The sequence below is a fragment of the Odocoileus virginianus genome, chromosome 3, assembly GCF_023699985.2.
Source record: "Odocoileus virginianus isolate 20LAN1187 ecotype Illinois chromosome 3, Ovbor_1.2, whole genome shotgun sequence".
Taxonomy (NCBI): Eukaryota; Metazoa; Chordata; class Mammalia; order Artiodactyla; family Cervidae; genus Odocoileus; species Odocoileus virginianus.
Genome location: NC_069676.1, coordinates 81,598,493 through 81,622,969, shown reverse-complemented (window position 1 = coordinate 81,622,969; position 24,477 = coordinate 81,598,493). Strand labels below are relative to the sequence as shown.

The 24,477-nt window shown below is 40.6% G+C and overlaps 1 protein-coding gene across 2 annotated transcripts in view; it reads right to left on the bottom strand.

The window, feature by feature from the left end:
- The window catches only part of RASA1 (RAS p21 protein activator 1), a 110,332-nt gene extending 88,384 nt beyond the window's left edge, over window positions 1–21,948 (bottom strand). Inside the window, exon 1 of one of the 2 annotated variants that reach the window (XM_070465781.1) lies at window positions 20,783–21,948. In XM_070465781.1, the coding sequence (XP_070321882.1) occupies window positions 20,783–21,309 (527 nt within the window). In that variant the 5' untranslated portion in view covers window positions 21,310–21,948. The remainder of the gene's footprint in view (window positions 1–20,782) is intronic. The other variant, XM_070465780.1, reaches the window with a different exon arrangement.
- Window positions 21,949–24,477: the final 2,529 nt, after the last annotated feature.

Here is a 24,477-nt window from a genome sequence, read left to right as displayed (position 1 = left end):
TAAATATATATTAATCATACTAAGGGGACAAGGGCTTTCCTGGTGGATCAGATGGTAAAGAACCTGTCTGCAATGTGGGAAACCCATGTTCAATCCCTGGGTTGGGAAGATTCCCTGGAGAAGGAAATGGCACCCACTCCAGTACTCTTGCCTGGGAAATCCCACGGACAGGAGGAATCTGGCAGACTTGTCCATGGGTTGCCAAGTCGGACACAACTGAATGACTAACAACAACAACAACAACAAAGGGGACAAAGTGATTTTAAGAAACTACATGGCAAACACAGTGTCCAAAATACAATAAAAATCACCCATCACAGTAAGAACAATAACAAAAATCACTACTTGAATGAAAAACAATCAACAGATGCCAATACTGATATGAAAGAGATGTTAGTATCCAACAAAGATTGTAAAGCAGCTGTCATAAAAATTCTCCATCAATTACAAATTCTCTTAAAACAGACAAAACTCAAGCCAAGAAATAGAAATTATTTTTAAAAATGAACCAAATGGCAATTACAGAATTGAAAACTACAATAAGAAAACTAAAAACTGTTTAGATGGACTCAACAGTGGGAATTACAGGGGACAGAATTGGTGGATTTGAGGCCAGCTCAACAGAATTTACCCAATCTGAATGACAAGAAAAAAAAGGAAAAATCATTGAAAACAACAAGGTGTCACAGACGGATGGGACAATAATGAAAAGACCTAGATCCGTATCATTAGTGTCCCATGAAGAGAAGAGAAAGAGTAGAGTGAAGAATATTCAACAAATGGCTGAAAACTTCGAAATCTGGAGAAAGGTGTAAATCCACATATTAAACTGAGCAAACCACAGACAGGTAAACCCACAGGAATTACAACCTGACACACGTACCTGAAAACAAGGAAACAAAAATCTTGAAAGCAGCTACACAGATAGGATGCAGGGCACACAAACTCAAATGGCAGCTTTCTCATCTGAAACCACATCGGTCAAAGAAAGTAACAAAAAAATTTTCAAGCACTGAAAAAAGAACTCTCAACCATGTATTTTGTATCCGACAAAATTATCTTTCAGGAATTAAGGGAAAACAAAAGGGAAAACATTAAGGGAAAACAAAACATAGCAGGCAAAGGAAAAACTAAAAGAATCTGTCATTTGCAGACACATCCTTCAAGAGTGGCTAAAACAGTTCTTCAATTGATAAAACAGGACTCTTGGCACATGAAGAAAGAAGAAAGGACAATGGGAAAAGCAAAACTATGGGTAAATAGACTCAACAGACTACCATTCTTCTCAAGAGGTTTTAAATCATAATAAATGGATGAGATAAAAACTGTACAGGCATAAAAAACTGGAGTTCATAAAAAACTGGAATTCACCAAAGTTAAAACCTCTGTTTATTAAAAGATATTATCAACAAAGTAAAAAAGCAAACTCTCAGAACAAAAGAAAATATCTGCAAACCCGTTATCTGAAAAGGGACTGATAATCAGAATATATAAAGAGTTCCCAAACCTCAACCAAAAAAACCTGATTAAAAAATGGGCAAAGGACTTGGATATTTCTCCAAAGAAAATATACAAATGGACAGTAAGTACATGAAAAGCAGCTCAATATTACTATTCAGTAGAAAAATGCAAATCAAAACACAACGAGAAACCATTTCACACCAATCAGAATAGCTATTATCCAAAAAGAAAAATCAAAAACAGAAAATACAAGTGATGGTGAGAATATGGCTCAAATAGAACCCTCAGGCATGGCTACCATTAAAAACAGCCTACCATGGAATATTACTCAGCTATCAAAGAGAATGCATTTGAATCAGTTCTAATGAGATGGATGAAACTGGAGCCCATTATACAGAGTGAAGTAAGCCAGAAAGATAAAGACCAATACAGTATACGGACGCATATATATAGAATTTAGAAAGATGGTAACGATAACCCTATATGCAAAACAGAAAAAGAGACACAGATGTACAGAACAGACTTTTGGACTCTGTGGGAGAAGGCGAGGGTGGGATGTTTTGAGAGAACAGCATCAAAACATGTACATTATCAAGGGTGAAACAGATCACCAGCCCAGGTTGGATGCACGAGACAAGTGCTCGGGGCTGGTGCACTGGGAAGACCCAGAGGGATCAGGTACAGAGGGAGGCGGGAGGGGGGATTGGGATGGGGAATACATGTAAATCCATGGCTGATTCATGTCAATGTATGGCAAAAACCACTACAATATTGTAAAGTAATTAGCCTCCAACTAAAAAATAAATGGAAAAAAAAAAACACAAAAAAACGGCCTAGCTGCTACTGAAAGTGAAAGTTGCTCAGTCATGTCCAACTCTTTGTGACCTCATGAACTATATAGTCCATGGAATTCTCCAGGCCAGAATACTGGAGTGGGTAGCCATTCCCTTCTCCAGGGTATCTCCCCAACCCAGGAATCAAACTGGGGTCTCCTGCATTGTAGGTGGATTCTTTACCAACTGAGCTATCAGGGATGATATGGCAATGCCTCAGAAGACATGTCAAAAGATAGAGAATATGCAAGGCCAAACAGGTGTTAAGAGGGAAAGCAATAGCATTAAATGCTTACTTTGAGCAACAGGAAAAGTCTCAAATCAGTAATCTTAAATTCCTCAAGAAACTAAAAAAAAAAAAAAAAAAACCAAAGCACATATTGCCAAAATAAAATAAACATAACTTATATAACCATTTAAAAATGAATTCATAATTTTAAATCTGCAAAAGAAATAATAAATCCCAGGCTGAAATGTTTTCACTGAAGAATTCTACCAAATATTAATACCAATATGTCAAAAACTCTTCCAAAAAGAAGAGGGAACACATCCTTACCCTATGCTATGTGGCCAGTATTACTCAAATAATGAAGCAAGACAAAGATATCACAAGAAAACTAGAGAAGAATTTCTCTCATTAAGACAAAAATTCTCAACATACCAACAACGTGAGTCCAGCAATGCTTAGTATACACCATACCGTAATGAGATTTATTCCAGGCACACAAGGCTGGTTCAACATTAAAAAAAAAAAATCAGTATAATCCACCACATCAACATGCTAAAGAAAAAATATCATTGGTCACATAAATTGACTCAGAAAAAAGAATCTGAAAATATCCAACACCCACTCATGGTTAAAAACTCACAGTAAACTAGGAACAGAGGCAATCTACCTCAACTTGATAATATCTATCCACTCTTCTGAAAAAAGCCTACTACACTTAACATCATATTTGATGGTAAAAAAACACTTAAATGCTTTCCACCTAAGACAAAGGACAAAGCAAGGATGTCTGCTCTCACCACTCTCATTCTAAAGAATTTCTAGTCATTGTATATGACAACAAGAAATAACATAAAAATCAGAAAGAAAAAACTCCCTATTTGCAGTTGACATGATTGTCTATGTACAAAATCCTATGGAATCTGTCAAAAGTCTCTTAGAACTAAGCATGAGACAAGTGCTCGGACCTGGTGCACTGGGAAGACCCAGAGGGATCGGGTGGAGAGGGAGGTGGAAGAGGGGATTGGGATGGGGAACACATGTATATCCATGGCTGATTCATGTCAATGTATGACGAAGGCCACTGCAATGTTGTGAAGTGATTAGCCTCCAACTAATTAAAAAAAAAAAGAATTGAAAAAAAAAAAAAAAGAACTAAAAGGTAAGTTCAGCAAGGTCAAAGGTGCAAGACCAACATACATAAATCAATCCACATTTTTATATACTAACAATAAACATGTGGGAACTTAACACAGTAATATTAACAAAATTGCTTCAAAGAAAACCAAAGAATTAAGTACAAATTAAACAGATATAATATAGGATTGCATGCTTTAGTCATGGTCTACTATGTACAAATCTATGGACTGTAGCCTGCCATGGTTCTCTGTCCATGGGACTCTGCAGGCAAGAGTCATGGAGTGGGCTGTCATGCCCTCCTCCAAAGGATCTTCCTGAACCAGGGATCAAATCCATATCTCTTACATCTCCTGCATTAACAGACAGGTTCCTTACCACTAGGTTCCACCTGAGAAGCCTATTAATACAGGATTGATATATTATTAATTACAAAATGCTGATTAAAGAAAAAAAACTAAATAAATGGAGACATGCCATGTCAATACAGTAAAGATGTCAACTCTTCCAAAACTGATCTAAAGGTTTAATGCAATTTCTATGAAAATTTCAACAAAGTTTTTCTAGACATGAACAAGCCTATTCTAAAATTTATATGTAAAGCCACAAGTCTTAGAACAGCTAAAACCAAACTGAAAAATGAGAGGAATCACTTTACCCAAAATTAAGGCTACTCAGTTCAGTTCAGGTGCTCAGTCGCATCCAACTCTTTGCTACCCCATTAACCGCAGCACGCCAGACATCCCTGTCCATCACCAACTCCCAGAGTTCACCCAAACCCATGTCCATTAAGGCTACTACATAGTTAGATATCAGGAGTATGATATTAGCAAATGGAGACATACAGATCAATAGAACACAATAAAGAACCCACAAGTAAACCCACACATATATGCCCAATTTTATCTTTGAAAGTTCAAAAGCAATTGAACGGAATTCCAATTCAATGGAAGAAAGATATTTGCCTTTTCAACAAACAGTGCTAGAGTAATTGGATATTTCTAAGTAAAAATGAAAACTGGAAAATGTCAGTTTTCATTCCAATCCCAAATAAAGGCAATGCCAAAGAATGCTCAAACTACTGCACAATTGTACATCTCACACACTAGCAAAGTAGTGCTCAAAATTCTCCAAGAAAGGCTTCAACAGTATGTGAACTGAGAACTTCCAGATGTTCCAGCTGGATTTAGAAAAGGCAGAGGAACCAGAGATCAAATTGCCAACATCCGTTGGGTCATCAATAAAAGCAGGAGAGTTCCAGAAAAACACCTACTTCTGCTTTATTGACTAGGCCAAATCCTTTGACTGTGTGGATCACAACAAACTATGGATAAATTCTTCAAGAGATGGGAATATCGGACCACCTTATCTGCCTCCTGTGAAATCTGTATGCAGGTCAAGAAGCAACAGTTAGAACAGGGCATGGAACAACGGACTGGTTCCAAACTGGGAAAAGAGAACGTCAAGATTGTATATTGTCACCTTGTTTATTTAACTTATATGCAAAGTACATCATGCAAAATGCCAGACTGAATGAAGCACAAGCTGAAATCAAGATTGCCGGGGGAAATACCAATAACTTCAAATATGCAGATGACACCACCCTAAGGGCAGAAGGCAAAGAGGATCTAAAGAACCTCTTGATGAAAATGAAAGAGTGAAAAGTCTGGCTTAAAACTCAATATTCAAAAAACTAAGATCATGGCATCCAATCCCATGACTTCACGGCAAATAGATGGGGAAACAAAGGAAACAGTGACATATTTTATTTTCTTGGGCTCCAAAATCACTGCAGATGGTGACTATAGCCATGAAATTAAAAGATGCTTGCTCCTAATCTTCAGAAAGAAGAATGGAACTGGAGGAATCAATCTGCCTGACTTCAGACTATATTACAAAGCTACAGTCATCAAAACAGTATGGTACTGGCACAAAGACAGAAATATAGATCAATGGAACAAAACAGAAAGCCCATAGATAAATCCACACACCTATGGACACCTAATCTTTGACAAAGGAGGCAAGAATATACAATGGAGAAAAGCCAATCTCTTTAACAAGTGGTGCTGGGAAAACTGGTCAACCATCTGTAAAAGAATGAAACCAGAACACTTTCTTAACACCATATACAAAAAGAAACTCAAAATGGATTAAAGATATAAATGTAAGACCAGAAACTATAAAACTCCTAGAGGAAAACATAGGCAGAACACTCTCTGATCTGAACACTAAATCACAGCAGGATCCTCTATGACCCACCTCCTAGAGTAATGGAATTAAAAAGCAAAAATCAACAGTTGGGACCTAATTCAACTTAAAAGCTTTTGCACAACAAAGGAAACTATAAGCAAGGTGAAAAGACAGCCTTCAGAATGGGAGACAATAATAGCAAATGAAGCAACAGACAAAGAATTAATCTCAAAAATATACAAGCAGCTCATGCAGCTCAATACTAGAAAAATAAACGACCCAATCAAAAAAATGGGCCAAAAAACTAAACAGACATTTCTCCAGAGAAGACACACAGATGGCTAACAAACACATGAAAAGATGCTCAACATCACTCATTATCAAAGAAATGTAAAACAAAACCATAATGAGGTACCATCTCATGCCAGTCAGAATGGCTGCTATCAAAAAGTCTACAAACAATAAATGCTGGAGAGGGTGTGGAGAAAAGGGAGCCCTCCTACAGTGCTGGTGGGAATGCAAACTAGTACAGCCACTACAGAGAACAGTGTGGAGATTCCTTAAAAAACTGGAAATAGAACTGCCATATGACCCAGCAATCCCACTGCTGGGCATACACATTGAGGAAACCAGAACTGAAAGATACATGTGCACCCCAATGTTCATCACAGCACTGTTTACAATAGCTAGGACATGGAAGCAACCTAGATGTCCATCAGCAGATGAATGGATAAGAAAGCTGTACATATACATAATGGAATATTACTCAGCTATCAAAGAGAATGCATTTGAATCAATTCTAGTGAGATGGATGAAACTGGAGCCTATTATACAGAGTGAAGTAAGTCAGAAACAAAAACACCAATACAGTACATTAACATATATACATATGGAATTTAGAAAGAAGGTAACAATGACCTTATATGTGAGATAGCAAAAGAGACACAGATGTAAAGAACAGACTTTTTGGACTCTGTGGGAGAAGGTGAGGGTGGGATGATTTGAGAGAACAGCATTGAAACATGTATATTACCATATGGGAAATAGATCACCAGTCCAAGTTCAATGCATGAAACAAGGCACTCAAAGCCAGTGTACTGGGACAACCCTGAGCAATGGGATGGGGACAGATGTGGGACACATGTACACCCATGGCTGATTTATGTCAATGTATAGTAAAATCTACTACAATACTGTAAAGTAATTAGCCTCAAATTAAAATAAACAAATTAAAAAATATATATACGCTTGCTCCTTGAAAGAAAAGCTATGACAAAATGAAACAGCATATTAAGAAGCAGAAACATAAATTTGCCCACAAAGGTCCATCTAGTCAAGGCTATGGTTTTTCCAGTAGTCATGTATGGGTGTGAGATACGGACCATAAAGAAAGCTGAGTGCCAAAAAACTGATGCTTTTGATCCACGTTATTGGAGAAGACTCTTGAGAGTCCCTTGGACTGCAAGGAGATCCAACCAGTCCATCCTAAAGGAAATCAGTCCAGAATATTCATTGGAAGGACTGATGCTGAAGCCGAAGATCCAATACTTTGGCCACCTGATGCAAAGAACTGACTCACTGGAAAAGACCCTGATGCTGGGAAAGACTGAAGGCAGGAGGAGAAGGGGACAACAGAGGATTAGATGGTTGGATGGCATCAGCAACTCAACGAACACGAGTTGAGCAAGCTCCGAGAGTTGGTGATGGCCAGGGAAGCCTGGTGTGCTGCAATCCATGGGGTCACAAAAAGTAGGACACGACTGAGTGACTGAACTGAACTGAAGCAAAAATATGAACATCAGTTTAAACCATATCTTTCATTAAAAAAGGAAATCAGAATGGATCATGGACTTAACTATAAAACATAAAACTATAAAACTCTTGGAAACAATCAAATCTATGAAGCCCAGGCTAGGAGTTCTTAGACTTGCTTCTAAAAGTGCAACCTTAAAGAAGAACATTAATAAATTTTCATTAAAATTAAAAACTTTTGCTCTGTGAAAGAACTTGTCAAAAAAAGACAAACTACAGAATAAGAGAAAACATTCCCAAACCACATATCAGATGAAGGACTAATATTCAGAATACATAAAAAATTCTGAAAACTCCATAACAAACAATCCTATTGGAAAAGGGGCAAAAGATTAACAGACATTCCACCCAGGAAGATAACAGATGACAAATTAGCACATAAAAAGATTTTCAGCATCAATCACTAGGGAAAATGCATATCAAAACCACAATGAGATATCACTAGGCATCTATGTGAACACCTTAAATTAAAAACTGTGAGTAGAGAGGATACAGGGAATCAACACCACTCATGTATCGCTGTTGAGAATTAGAATAACACAGCTACTCTTGAATACAGATGCAGTTTCTTATAACAGTCAATACGCAATCACCACACAATTCAGTAGTTGCACTCTTGGACATTAGTCTAAAAAAAATGAAAAATTATGTTCACACAAAAACAAACACTCATAGCAGCTTTTTTTCTCGTAACAGTCAAAAGCAGAAATACCCAAATGTTCTGTGATGAGTTAATGATTAAGAAACTGTAGCACATTCATGTCACAGAATACTACTCAGTGACAAAAAGGAACTAAGAATTGATACAGGCAACAACTTGGATAAATTTTGAGGAAATTGTGTTCAGTGATAAATACTATTCCAAAAAATTACATACTACACAATTCCATTTATATAATCTTTTGGAAATGACAAAATGAAGAACAGATTAATAGTTGCTGGGAGTTAGAAATTAAAAGGGGTGGGTTTGTAAAAGGAAAACACGATGGGTCCTGGTGGTAATGAAACTGTTCTGAATCTTTACTTTGGTGATGAGTTCCAGGAAAACATCTATTTCTGCTTTATTGACTACGCCAAAGCCTTCAACTGTGTGGATTACAATAAACTGTGGAAAATTCTGAAGGAGATGGGAGTACCAGACCACCTGACCTGCCTCTTGAGAAACCTGTATGCAGGTCAGGAAGCAACAGCTAGACCTGGACATGGAACAATAGACTGGTTCTAAATAGGAAAAGGAGTATGTTAAGTATATTGTCATCCTGCTTATTTAACTTATATGCAGAGTACATCATGAGAAACGCTGGGCTGGAAGAAGCACAAGCTGGAATCAGGATTCCTGGGAGAAATATCAATAACCTCAGATATGCAGATGACACCACCCTTATGGCAGAAAGTGAAGAGGAACTAAAGAGCGTCTTGATGAAAGTGAAAGAGGAGAGTGAAAAAGTTGGCTTTTAAGCTCAACATTCAGAAAACTAAGATCATGGCATCCAGTCCCAATCACTTCACAGCAAATAGATGGGGAAGCAGTGGAAATGGTGGCAGACTTTATTTCTGGGGGCTCCAAAATCACTGCAGATGGTGACTGCAGCTATGAAGTTAAAAGATGCTTACTCCTAGAAAGGAAAGTTATGACCAACCTAGACAGCATATTAAAAAGCAGAGACATTACTTTGTCAACAAAGGTCTGTCTAGTGAAGGCTATGGTTTTTCCAGTAGTTATGTATGGATGTGAGAGTTGAACTATAAAGAAAGCTGAGTCCCGAAGAATTGATGGTTTTGAACTGTGGTGTTGGAGAAGAGTCTTGGACTCTCAAGGACTCTCAAGTCCTTGGACTGCAAGGAGATCCAACCAGTCCATCCTTAAGGAGATTAGTCCTGGGTGTTCACTGGAAGGACTGATGCTGAAGCTGAAAGTCCAGTACTTTGGCCACCTGATGCAAAGAGCTGACTCATTTGGAAAGACCCTGATGCTGGGAAAGATTGAGGGCAGGAGGAGAAGGGGATGACAGAGGATGAGACAGTTGGAAGGCATCACCAACTCAATGGACACGAGTTTGGGTAGACTCCGGGAGTTGGTGATGGACAGGGAGGCCTGGCGTGCTGCGGTTCAGGGGGTCGCAAAGAGTCGGACGCGACTGAACTGAATACATGTAATGAAACTCTGTAGATTTAAATGCATACCACACACACACACACTGTACGTAGAACTGGTGAAATCTGAGTAAGATAAGTGAACTCCATCAATTGAAACTGACTCCTAGTTGTGATACCACCAGATGCCGCCACTGAGGAAAAATGGGTGAAGGAAACATCTCTGCATTATTTCTTACAACTAAATATGACACTACAATTGCCTCAAGTTTACTTTGAAAAATCTGAGAGATTAATCAATATTTAGGTAGATAGACATGGATGAAAGAGAAATATGGTTCTGGTTCTACTAATAACTGTGAACAGTTATTACCTACGAAGAAGACTTTATAAAGAATTGAGAGATCTCTAGGTCTTTCCCTTAGCTAGAGACAGATAAAATAGAAAGGAATGTGACAAATAACAATGTTACAATGTTCACACAGTGAATACAGAAAATCTACTGGAATAATGTTTCACTCACAGATACGCTACAGCCACCACCCATGGCCAAACCTAGGATCTTTTTGCACTACAATAATCAGACATGCATTTAAACGTTTCCCATCTTTCAACGCAACTATAGCCAAAAGAGGAAATATAAGTTACTAACTCACAAAGAAGCAGCTAGTTTTTCCTTCCTACAGTGAAAAAAAATGCAATAAAAGAATGAAGGCCATTTCTCAAGCAGTAAATGTGCATTTAACCTGCTGCAAAATTAATCAAAGTCATTTTTAAAGATGCAGGATTACCCAGTGTATTGGTCAGTTCACAATGCCATAACAAAACTCCATATACTCGGTGGCTTAAACAACACAGCTGTTTTACTTTTTCGCAGTTCTGGAGGCCGAATCCAAGACTAAGACTTCAACAGCCCCTGATGGCTCAGTGGGGAAAGAATCCGCCTGCAGTGCAGGAGACACAAGAGGCATGCCTTTGGTCCCTGGGTCAGGAGGATCCCCTGGGGAAGGAAACGCAACCCACTCCAGCGTTCTTGCCCGGGAAACCCCATGGACAGGCTACAGTCCATGGACTCGCAAAGAGTCAGACACAAGCCAAAGGCTACTAACACACACAACAGGTAGAGCTGGTTTCTCGTGAGGTATCTCTCCTTGACTAAGAGACGGCCACTTTCTCACTGTGAATTCAAATGGCCTTTTTTCTGCGCATGTGCACTCCTTGTCTCCTCCTCTTCTAAGAACACCAGTCCTAGTGAGTTATGGACCCACCTTACGATCTCATTTAACCTCAATTATCACTTTAAATGTCCTAACTCTACAGTCACACGGGGGTTCGGGCTTCAATCTATGAATTTTGGAGAGATATAATTCAGTCCATTATACCCAGCAATTAGTCAGTTCTAGATTATATTAAGTTTCGTGTGGGTACACTTCTGTGTATTTTATATGTACTAGAATGGGTAAGACAAAGGAACAAGCGTAACAACTGCATTGGAAATCCAGTTCTATTAGTTTTCTCAACACTAAAAATGTGGATAATATCTATTCCCTCTATATAATTATGAAAATTAAATGAGACAGCCTATGTAAACTACCTAGAATATAGTAAATGATTACTCAATAATGGGCCTCTGCCTTTCCACTTCCTTCCCGACACACAGAAAATTTTTAAACATTTTATTACTCAAATATAAACGTATTTGAAAAGTCATGGGAAATGGATTCCCAACCACTACCTAGCTGTGTGACCTCCAGTCACTCCGCCGGGAGTCTGCTTCTACACTGGGCAGTGACAGTTTCCTCTATCACTAAAATGCTATTTATCTGTGCATATCGTTCTCCTGATTACACAGTAGTTCTCTTATCCTCAGGGGATACATTCCAAGATTCTCAGGCATGCCTGAAACCTTGAATTAGTATGGAATCCCATACACACTCTGTTTTTCCCATATACAGATACCCATGTTAAATTTAACAATAATTAATAATAAAACAGAACAACTATATGATATACTGTAATAAAGTCATGTGAATATAGTCTCTCTCACAATGTCTTATTGTACAAGGTAACGCCTTTTGCATTTCAACTAAGCCCTATAACATACTGGTAGTAACTTTTGCAGTTTAAGGTTCAACAGCAAAACTATCATGAATTTCTTTTTCCTATACAATTTCACAGACAGAAGATTCACTCCTACCACAGATCTTCATAATCACAGCATATGATTTCTTTTGTTTCCTATTAAGAAGAAAACTTTCAGCTTCTTTTGACACATCCCTATTGCCAAAATCACTACTCTTGCACTTTGGGGGCATTATTAAAATAGGACTTACTTGACACAAAACTGTGATCCTGCAAGAGTTTTGATCTGAAGACCAAGAGACAACTACCAAGTGAAGGCAGGATACACTGGATATGATTACAAAGGTATGATTCACATCTGGGCAGGATGGAGAAAGATTTCATCACACTGCTCTGAAAAAGTGTCAGTTCAGTTGCTCAGTCATGTCCGCCTCTTTGTGACCCCCATGGGCTGCAACACTCCAGGCCTCCCTGTCCATCACCAACTCCCACAGTTCACTCAAACTCAAGTCCATCGAGTCACTGATGCCATCCATCCATCTCATCCTCTGTCGTCCCCTCCTCCTCCTGCCTTCAATCTTTCCCAGCATCAGGGTCTTTTCCAATGAGTCAGTTCTTACCAGGTGGCCAAAGTTTTGGAGTTTCAGCTTCAGCATCAGCCCTTTCAGTGAATATTCAGGACTGATTTCCTTTAGGATGGACTGGTTGGATGTCCCTGCAGTCCAAGGGACTATCAAGACTCTTCTCCAACACCACAGTTCAAAAGCATCAGTTCTTCGGCACTCAGCTTTCTTCACAGTCCAACTGTCACATCCATACAGGATTACTGGAAAAACCATAGCTTCCACTAAACAGACCTTTGTTGGCAAAGGAATGTCTCCACTTTTTAATATGCTGTCTAGGTTGGTCATACTTTCCTCTCTAGGAGTAAGCATCTTTCAATTTCATGTCTGCAGTCACCATCTGCAGTGATTTTCAAAGTCTGCCACTGTTTCCACTGCTTCCCCATCTATTTGCCGTGAAGTGATGGGACTGGATGCCATGATCTTAGTTTTCTGAATGTTGAGCTTAAAAGCCAACTTTTTCACTCTCCTCTTTCACTTTTTAGTTCCTCTTCACTTTCTGCCATAAGGGTGGTGTCATCTGCATATCTGAGGTTATTGATATTTCTCCCAGGAATCTTGATTCCAGCTTGTGCTTCTTCCAGCCCAGCATTTCTCATGATGTACTCTGCATATAAATTAAATAAGCAGGGTGACAATATACAGCCTTGACATACTCTTTTTCCTATTTGGAACCAGTCTGTTGTTCAATGTCCAGTTCTAACTGATGATTCCAGACCTGCATACAGGTTTCTCAAGAGGCAGGTCAGGTGGTCTGGTACTCCCATCTCTTTCAGAATTTTCTACAGTTTATTGTGATCCACACAGTCAAAGGCTTTGGCATAGTCAATAAAAAAGAAATAGATGTTTTTCTGGTTGCTTTTTCGATGAGCCAGCGGATGTTGGCAATTTGAACTCTGGTCCCTCTGCCTTTTGTAAAACCAGCCTGCATATATGGAAGTTCTTGGTTCACGTATTGCTAAAGCCTGGCTTGGAGAATTTTGAGCATTACTTTACTAGCATGTGAGATGAGTGCGACTGTGTGGTAGTTTGAGCATTCTTTGGGATTGCCTTTCTTCGGGACTGGAATGAAAACTGACCTTTTCCAGGCCTGTGGCCACTGCTGAGTTTTCCTAATTTGCTGGCACATCGAGTGCAGCACTTTCACAGCATCATCTTTTAGGATTTGAAATAGCTCAACTGAATTCCATCACCTCCACTAGCTTTGTTAGTAGTGATGCTTCCTAAGGCCCACTTGACTTCACATTCCAGGATGTCTGGCTCTAGGTGAGTGATCACACCATCGTGATTATCTGGATCATGAAGATCTTTTTTGTACAGTTCTGTGTATTCTTGCCACCTCTTCTTAATATCCTCTGCTTCTGTTAGGTCCATATCATTTCTGTCCTTTAATTGTGCCCATCTTTGCATGAAATGCTCCCTTGGTATCTCTAATTTTCTTGAAGAGATCTCTAGTCTTTCCTATTCTATTGTTCTCCTCTATTTCTTTACACTGATCACTGAGGAAGGCTTTCTTATCTCTCCTTGCTATTCTTTGGAACTCTGCTTTCAAATGGGAATATCTTTCCTTTCCTCCTTTGCTTTTTGCTTCTCTTCTTTTCAGAGCTATTTGTAAGGCCTCCTCGAACAGCCATTTTGCTTTTTTGCATTTCTTTTTTGGGGTGATGGTCTTGCTCCCTGTCTCTTGTACAATGAAAAGTGTACACTTCTTAAACTATGACTTGCCTATATTTGGACATTTTCATTTGGTATTTTGGGACTATGATCAACCAAGAGTAACTGAGATGGTGGAAAATGAAGCCATGGATAAGGAGAGACTAGTTTAGCATCATAGGTTGTTGTTGTTTAATCACTAAGACATGTCTGACTCTTTTCAACTCCATGGACTGTGGCCCACCAGGCTCCTCTATCTGTTCATGGGATTTCTCAGGCAAGAATACTGGGGAGGGTTGTCATTTCCTTCTCCAGGGAATCTTTGTGACCCAGGGATCAAATCCACGTCTCCTGCATTGGCAAGCAGATTCTTTACCACTGAGCCACCAGGCAAGCCCCATAACATCATATACTGATGCTACAAAAGCTAAACAAATTTTCTATAAAACTTAAGTAAAAGAGAATTAGTATAAAATTTCAAAGTCACCCTTTAATTCTTCCAAAACTATCCTCTAATTTGAAAAATATATTTGTACAATGTGTCAATAGGTTAATTTTATCATCCTGTTTCTATATCATTAATGCCTTATTGTCCAGCTAAATTGTACATTCTTTTATATTTCTTTCTGTCCCCCATAATGTTCCCTGTTTCACTCACAAAATCATGTAATCACTGAAATACCTAAAAGCCTTATCTGAATCCCACTGATGTGGTTAGACACAGTGAAAAGTTATTTGTAAATTTTACCTGATAACTATTTTTTATTTAGCCCAGAAGAGAAATATACTCCAGGTGATTTCAAAAAACACACCTACCATACATATATTTGCATATTCAAGCAATGAGCCATAACCAACATCCATATTCAACATTTGTGGTTTAAAATTAAGATCATGGTGGTCAGAAGCAAAATATATTGTTGGGATAATTGGACCATTTGATGAAAGACAATTTACCATGTAGACCCTACATGGTTTTTAAGGAAAAAAACTTAAAACTACTTGCGCTTTCTCCTATGCCTCCCCTAATTACTAGCACTCTATTATCTAATATTTACTTATAGATGAATAACACATGCAGTAGGCAGTTACTCTGATGCCCACAAGAAACCAACCAAGAGTAACTGAGATGGTGGAAAATCAAGCCATGGATAAGAAGGGACGAATTTAACATCATAGGCTGTTGATGTTACTGGTACCCTTGTATAACCCACTCCCACACTAAATGTGATTGAGTCACATGATTAGCACTGGCCACTGGAACATAAACAAACATGAAGAACACAGCATTGGCATGGTACATCTTGTCCTCTTGGAACACTCCCTATGGAAACCATCTGCCATGCTATGAAGAAGTTCAAGCTAATGGAATGAAGAGACTTGGCAGGGAGTGGGGTTTTGGGACACGGACACACACACATATGTCCAGCTGAAGTACCAGATCTACAAGTTAAAAAGCTACCTTGGACATTATAGTCAACAGGTGACACATGGAGCAGTCCCCATCAAGTCTTGCCCAAATTTTAGAGTTAAGAGCAAATAAATGTTTTAGCAACCAAGTTCTGGAGCAAAGCAATACACAACTACAACACCAGTAAATCAATTAGGGCAGTTCCTATTAGGTAGTAGGCAACCAAGAAATGTCAACAGTAATAGTGGTCAATAACACTCTAAGTTCCATCAACTTGCCCCCACTAAGGTATTCTTTGGAGTATCTGAGCTGCTCTTAAAGGCAATTTTTCGTTTCTGTAACAGCTAGTAAACAGGGAACAAAGCAACTGAAAGACCTCTTCATTTTCCCCTTCTTCCTAATTTAGCCCTGTTGGATTTTTGTTGTTGTTTTGTCTCTGTCAATAATATTTGCCTGGTTTCCCGAGAGACTAATCTATGATCCAGACTGATTCAAGCCTTTAGCAGTGCTGTGTATTCTCAGTTACTATAGGCACCCCCTTCAATCTACTCCACACCACAGGTACATAACTAAGATTTCTTGGAACAAAAGCTATGACCAACCTAGACAGCATATTAAAAAGCAGAGACATTACTTTACCAAGAAAGGTCCATCTAGTCAAAGCTATGATTTTTCCAGTAGTCAGGCATGCATGTGAGAGTTGGACTATAAAGAAAGCTGATTGCCAAAGAATTGATGCTTTTGAACCATGGAGTTGAAGAAGACTCTTGAGAGTCCCTTGGACTGCAAGGAGATGCAACCAGTCCATCCTAAAGGAAATCAGTCCTTTCCTTTGGAAGGACTGATGCTGAAGCTGAAACTCCAACACTCTGGCCACCTGATTTGAAGAATTGACCCACTGAAAAAGACCCTGATGCTGGGAAAGATTGAAGGTAGGAGGAGAAGGGGATGACAGAGGATGAGATGGCTGGATGGCATCACCGACTTGATGAACATGAGTTTGAGCAAGCTTCGAGAGTTGATGATGGATGGGGAAGCCTCACGTGCTGCAGTCCATGGGGTCGGTCGCAAAGAGGCAGACATGACTAAGCAACTGAACTGAGGACCTTTACTAAAGGTCAAAAAACTATACTCATTAATTTGTAATTTTTACCTGACAGAATCATTAGGCAAAGGAATCATAGGAATCAATTACCTCCTGTTCAGGATAAATTAAGCAGCACTGAAAACATACCTGCTATTTTTCCTCTAAAACCTTACTGATCCTAATTATATAAATCTTATTATTTTAACCCCCATGACCATGTGCTCAAACTTTACTCATGATATTTATCTTCAGCTACTTAAAGGTACTTAGTTTTCTGAAAGTGAAAGTTGTTCAATAGTGTCCGACTCTTTGCGACCCTATGGCACATACAGTCCACGGAATTCTCCAGGCCAGAACACTGGAGCGGGTAGCCTTTCCCTTCTCCAGTGGCGATTCCCAACCCAGGAACCCAACAGGGGTCCCCTGCATTGCAGGCAGATTCTTTACCAACTGAGCTATGAGGGAAGCCCACTTAACTTTCTACTAGATCGAAAACTCTTTTGGAAGAGAGACTCATGAAGAAAAGGAATATCTTACTCATTGCTGTATCTCTTAAGTTAAGCCCCTACTACATTGCTCTCCTACTCATATAATATAGTAAAAATATCTGGTTATGTTCAGGTTCTACGGTCACTTTGTCCATACCTAATCTCTGAAATTCTCACTCCTGCTTTTATTAAGAAATAATGACCCACCCAGAGTTACAATGCAATCAGTGACAAAGTTAATGAACTCTACATGTCTTAGTACTAACATTTAACAATTATTTGACTTAAGAATGATTTATATTTTTGTAGAAACAGTACGATGATTTTTAAGGAAAATGAAAGGTATTCCTTATTTCTTTTTTCTTCAACCTTCAGGCTTGAGAAAACTTGCATCTTAGATCCAGGGTGAGATCTAGTTAGCCAGACGCCACACAAATAATATCACAGGTGAAGCAGGCCTGGTGGAGACCACAGTTAACTGTGGAGCTCAGAACTTAAGTGGGGCAATCACTACTCAGCTAGAGAAAACTATTCTCAAGCACTAACAGCAACCAGGTGAAGCCAAGTTCTGTGATTTCTCAAGTGATGCTAGAAATCAAGACTTCTTAAACATGAAGTTTTCCTATTTTTAAAAGTGGCAGCTAATCACTCAATGCTCCAAATACACTAAGAGCAAGTAATATGTATCTGTCAACTGGATTCAGCCCAAGAGGCCCCTGCTACTGCAGGCTCATAGTTTAAAATCTCTATACATAATAGAAGGTGGACTAAAGGAACTATACTACCTTACTGTCACCTCTCACCTCTGAGGAAGAAAGTAAGAGGAGGACCACGAAAAGAAGCTCTATTATAATAAACGAAGTATCAGTGAAAAACTCCTTTAACTTTTCTCTCTTGCGAAAAAAAAAATTATTAGCTGTTTTAGATACAGGACATTTTCTACATAAAAAATATATGCAGAGAATATTTTTCTTTTAAAAATTTTTTCCTAAATTTTGCAAAAAAAAAGAGTATTCAAATAAATGTAATAGTTACATTTATACAAACTTAAACTTCTGGCCTTAACCAAACCAATGAAAATGCTCAGTAATAAACTGGAGACTAATGATTCACCATGCACACAGAGAAACAAGATACAAAATACTAACAGTTTTATTATATTTGCATTGGTGTATCTACATATTGTCACTTGATTCTTTTGTGACCAACATCACTGAACAACCTGGACACATGATTGAAACTCTGTGACTAGGGAACCCTAGTCTATCTAACGAACCACTGTGAACTCGAACCTCCTTAATATCATGTAATCAATAACTAAAGTGACCAGTCACTGGTAATCATATATTAATTTAGCCAAAAAAATTTCTTCAATACTTTTATGAAAGATTTGACATTATTTAACCAAGTCTCTAAGGCTTTTCCCTTTATTCAAAATTAGGAAATTAGAAAACACTTGAATTCCATCTCTAAATGTGCTTCACCTGCTGAAAGTCTTTATAAAGTTAAAATTAAAAATTTGATGTAATTAATCATGGTAGACAGGCCCTTGGAATTCAAAACATTCTCTCAAATAACTATTAGTATGGGAGCTCCTATAGAATTGGTAAGCAATTTAATGATGATAAAATTATGTATTATTTGAGCTAATTTACTAAACACTTACTACGTATCAGTCACTATGCTGAATACATTCAGGGATTTCTCATTAATCTTAAGAAGTATCATATGAGGGAGATACCACTATTACCCCATTTTACAGATGGGGAAACTGACCTTTGCAAGATCACACAGCTAGTAAGTAGCAGAGTCAGGATTCCAACCCAACTTGTCTAACTTCAGAATTTGCACACTTAACCACTACACTGTATTGTCTCCAGTGAGTCTAGGTTGATATCTAAGATAAAGAAAAGAGGGAAATTTGTACTTCTTGGTGGCAACTTTTAAAAAATATACTGAAATGGAGGATACTTTTTAGAACATGAACAATTCTCATATACACAGTCACACAAATATTTTTATTCCCAAACACAAATGATGAAAATCTCACAATGGACTGCTCACAAATATAATTTTTCTTAGGTTCTCATTTATATTTATTAAAAATTTAATTGGAACACTGTTTTCTGCTCATTTCTGTGGTGAACCTAAAACTGCTCTACCAAATAAATTCTATTTTTAAAAAACCTTAGAACTGCAACACACTAAACATGCCTAATTCAATTTAGTTAAGAACTAGCATAAGACTATATTCTTTCATTATGAAAAGCTGGACTTTATCATAACCACAGGGCCCTTAATACTTAAGTAGTTTTGAAAAAAGGCTTGAAGATGTGTAAACAGTGCTGTAAATTTTGAATTTTTAATACTTTCAGAACACCTTCAGAAAAGTCTGCAATATGTAGATAAGAAATGATAAGCTGAAATTAGACAAAAATTGAACTCATGGTGAACAATATAAAAGGAATAAAACATAAAATATAAAAGGAATAAAACATATCCATGGCTGACATAAATAAAATTAACTTTACTTTTCCATCAAAAGATGTATGTAGCCTTAAGTCAAAAATGTCCTAATTTGTTAAGTCCTTTCTAAATCTTCTAAAGAAGCTTATCCAAAAAAAGAAAAGAAAAAAACACACACAGACACAAAAAACACCTTCAACTGTCTAGAGTGATTGTCAACACAGGAATCAAATCTTTCTTCCTCTGATACTTCACCAAGGTTATCAAAATTCTAAAGGACAATTACGACAGATATAAGGGATCTATAAAACAAGTTTTGCCTACTGCCCATCAACATGTTCCTCTCAAGATCCAAACCTAGATTCACTTATGAAGAGAACAAGGGGGAAGGTACTACATATACATTTGTCCTGTATATTCTGCAGAAGATTGTCAAGATTAATTTTCAAATAGAATACTGTATTTGCCACCAACAAAAGGTGTTGAAGGGAAGCACAATATTAATTTTAGTTCGCTTCAATACTGTACTTACAAAGTTTCAACTTACAGAAGAATTATACTAGTGTATTAGTAAATGGGAATTCTACTGCACACGTTAAATATTGTTGGAGTACAAGCCCTTAACCACACCAGTAAGTAACAGAACTTTCCTTTCTCGCTGACCCACGTTTTCAAAAGCAATCCAAAGACTTTTCTGCATCGCAATGCTTTCAACAGCCAAAAGCTGGGAAATGCAGGGCAACAAAAACAAAGCGATCTGACCAAGGCATGTTTCAAACAATACTAGCACGATACTCATTCAAATATTCAAAGCTTCTCACTAATCGTCTAGCTTCAACAGGGAACGCAACCAGGTTAATACAGACCACAACTGCCTCAGTAGCTGCAAGCTCAGCTGAATCCCAGGACACCACCTCAATCTGCAAGGGACAGAACCATATCCGGTTCTCCCTGAATACACATTTTCCCATGCTTCCCATCTTGAAAACTTTACATCTTCCCAGAGGAGCAATAAATATACCAAGACGCCAGGGAGTGTGCCTGTAGGGAAGATGAGTGATCAAATTAAATCCGTACGCACGGAACCTTGAGCTTCAAAAGTTTTTCTGAACGAGTCACAGCTGAAAGCACTACGAGTCACAACTGAAAAGAACGAGACTTGTTTTTCCTATTTCTTTCCAAGGAGTCAGTTTCCCCCAAAACGCCGGTCTTGACTTACTGGTTAGTCGGAGGAGCGGTCAGCGGGATGGCCACCTCTTCCTCCTCGTATTCTGGTCCATCCAGAGAGTCACCTTCGTCCACTGTTCCCAGGCCAGCGCCCAAAGGGGGTAATTGAGGAGGCGGCGGCGGCAGAGGGGGGAATCCGCCGCCGGCCCCGAAGGTATCAGCGGGCAACGAAGTGGTCCCCTTGGCGACAGCCATCTCCCCGCCCGGTCCGGCGGCGGCGGCGACACCAGCCACGCCGGCGGCAGCGCCTCCGGCTGACAGTCCGGGTCCCCCCGGAGCCCCCGCCACAGACCCAGGACCCAGGAAGCCTGACCCCACAGCGGCTCCGCCACCCAAAGTCGCGGCCACGCCGGCCTCCGCCAGCCCAGGAAAGGGGGCGGCGGCGGTCACGGGAAGGGCCGCGGGGATCTTCACCCGACACGCCGCCGGGTAGGCACCCGAGGCCGCGGCCGCGCCGCCTCCCGCTGCCCCGGCGGTGACCGGGCCGCCCTCCTCACTGCCGGCCTCGGCCGCCATCATGTTGAAGCCCGCTCTATGCGGCCCTACCCAGCCCGCCCGGGAGCCCCCAGGGGCCACCAGGCCCGGGCTCCGAGCCGCCCCACCCAGGCGCGTCCCCTCTTCAGCTCCCCGGGCGGAGGAAACAACAACAAAAGGAGAAAGCCCGCCGCCGCCGCGCCCCCTCTCCGGGCCACAGCCCAGGCTCGGGAGCTCCCCGGGTTACGGGAAGAGAAGTGGGCAAAAAAACCCCAACGCCTGCACAAACGCCGCCCAAACCTTCACCTTCCACACCCACACTCGCGCGCGCGCACACACTCACACACACACACATGCACAGAAGCGAAAAACTTCCTGGCTGCACTAAAGAGGAAGGGAAGCGAGGTGGGGGGGGAAGCGGCTTGAGGCGGCTGCTGCTCCCTCAGCCGCCGCCGCCGCCGCCACCGCTTCTTCACCACCCCAATTCCGGCCACCCCCACCGCAACCACCACCGCTGCCGCTGCAGGGGCTGGGGCCACTGCAGCCGCCTCATCCTCCACCGGGCTGAGGCGGGAGGGGTGGGGAGAAAAAGAGGAAGGGGGCGGGGTAGCGGGGAAATCAACCGAAAGGCTCGCAACCTGGAGCGCTAAGTGACATCGACGAGAGAAAGGAAGGCGGGGCACGGGAGGAGGGGCGGAGGGAAGGAAGGGCGGGGAAGGAGGGGCGAGAGGGCAGCTTCTGCGCAGGCGCACTCCCCGCGCGGAGGCGGCGAGTTGGGGTGGGGAGGGGCGCGCTGGGCCTGGACTAGAGAAAGGAAGACTGGAGGGAAGGAAGCGGCGGGGATGCGCGGTGTGCGGCTGCGTTCGCCGTCCCGAGCCGAGGGGAGCACGAGGCGGCGCGGCCGCGCTCGCCGTCCCGAGCCGGTCGGGGAGCGCGTGGCGGCGCGGCCGCCTCGCCGGTCGGTGTGGCAGGTGGCGCGCGCAAGCCTGACTGGGCTTTGTCTGAGAGGCGCGTTAGGCGGCGGAGGGGAGGAGTGGGTTCCCAGCACGCGGCCGCTCAGCGCGGTAAAAAAATCTGAGCGACGAGGATGGGTTCTTGAAGAGGGAGGACGAGGGAGGGAAAGAGAAAGGAAGATGGGGCGAAGCCAGTTCTTCGCTTCCCGACCAGTAGAGCGGACGCCGTAGTCGGCGTCGCAGAAACCCGACGGCCGAGGCCCGCGGGGGTGGCGGTGGGAGGGGTACCTGCCTGGAAGTCCGAGAGGGCCCTGTTAGTGTTACGTTCTCTTTTCATTATATAAATGACTATATGACTATTTCAAGCTGAAAAAATAAAATGAAAATTTTAAAAATAGGTTCTAAGAAGAGAACGAAATGGATAACAAGGGAGACATATGGGGAGGGCTAAGAATTTTAGTAGAATCGGTTGTGAGTCGGATTTCTGTCACTGTACGCATTTTGTTGTCCTCTCCGACTCTCCCTGTATTCTTTTTTTCTTTATTTTCCCTTTTTCCACGCCCATATACACTACCTTTGCCATTGCAGGTCTGTTGGGTATAATAAGGTGTGGAGAGGAAATGTGCCCCAGACAACGCTAATCAAATGCACTTTTTTCTCACAAAACACGGCAGGGCACACTCCACGGTACACGTGTGAATGTACAGAGCAGTTTCAACCGGCAAATGTCAAGAAGGAGCCAAAGCGTCAGTTACAATTATGTATGCTCAAAGATAATAAAGTTCACCCTTTATATATCCAAAGACAGTGGGTTTTGTCTTTTATAGTGGAATATGTATAAAAGTGTGCTCCCCTGGTAGGTCAGCTGTAAAGAATCCGCTTGCAAAGATAGAGACGGAAGTTCGATCACTGGTTGGGGAAAATCCGGAGAAGAAAATGGCAGCCTATTCCAGTGTTCTTGCTTGGGAGGAGGGAAGAGCACATGAACATCTCATGGATAGAAGAACCTGGCCGGTTACATCCATGGGGTCGCAAAAGGGTGGGACACAGCTGAGCTACTCAACAACAAATGTATAAAGGTAGGTGGAGGAATCATTTCCATTTTTTTTTTTTTTTTGAAATTCCAGTATCTGATTAGACCTTTTGGATTCATATATTTTGCTTTTATTTTGCATTCTCCTAGGAGGAATCTCACGTTAAATACCGTTAATCTTTGAGATTAATATTTTCTCTGCTAAGGGTAATAGTCAAACCCACAAGAAGCACATTGAGGATGGGAAGGGGCTGTGTAACAGAGGCCAAGGGAAAAAGGGAAAGAAAACTAAAGGAGGTGGCAAGGTGCACACAAGATGTTTTCCTTTAGAAATGTCTATTTCTGTAAGCCTGGTTGCCAAATCCACAAGAATGTCCTAAGGACTCCTTCATTCTTCTTGCCTCTTAACTTAGTAGGGAGAGTGGAGGACTACTAATCACAATAATAATCTCAGACCAGCAATATCCCAGGAACCTGTTAGACATGCAAATTCTTAGATCCCCACCGCAGACCATCTTGAATCAGAAAAATGCAGTACTCTTGTTTTAATGAATTCCCCAAATTTTCACATTTACGTTTAAGAAGCAATATAGTATGCTAAACAAGAAAAAGATATGCAACACCATCATCAGCCTTTGAACATACGACATTAGACTGGCTCTACTAGCTCTGGGTTAACACACAGCATAGGTATTCTGCCTGAGATTCCAGGTCAGGCTCACTAATTTGCATTTCCATTCCCTTTTCTGGAAATTCTTTAGCATCTAAAGGTCAATATTTAATGCAGTCCAACACCAGTCACATACCGATGTATACTATTTTCTAGTTCCTACACTGCAGACACAACTTGTAGTCTAACCTACTGCCTAACCTAATGCTAGGCATCTTTGTCAATTGCTTTGAACAGGTCTCCATTCTTTTAAAAAATACTAGATTAGATCAGCTCACATCTTTAGACATCAGTTGCTCAACCAGTGGGAGAGATCTACTCTGTGTATATAGCAACCTAATACCAGTGTCTTAACATTATATTCAGTCTTAGAGTACTGTTGTCTTTTCCATCTAAAGAGATTACCACACATTTCTGATGAGATATTTTCAAATTTTTTACACATTCTGTTTATTGGAAGGATCTAGGCCTTGATCTTTATTATTCGTTGTGTACTCCCTTAAATCAGTCTTCTGTCTTCAGTGACTTATTTTTTCCAAAAAAGGCTAAATGTTTTA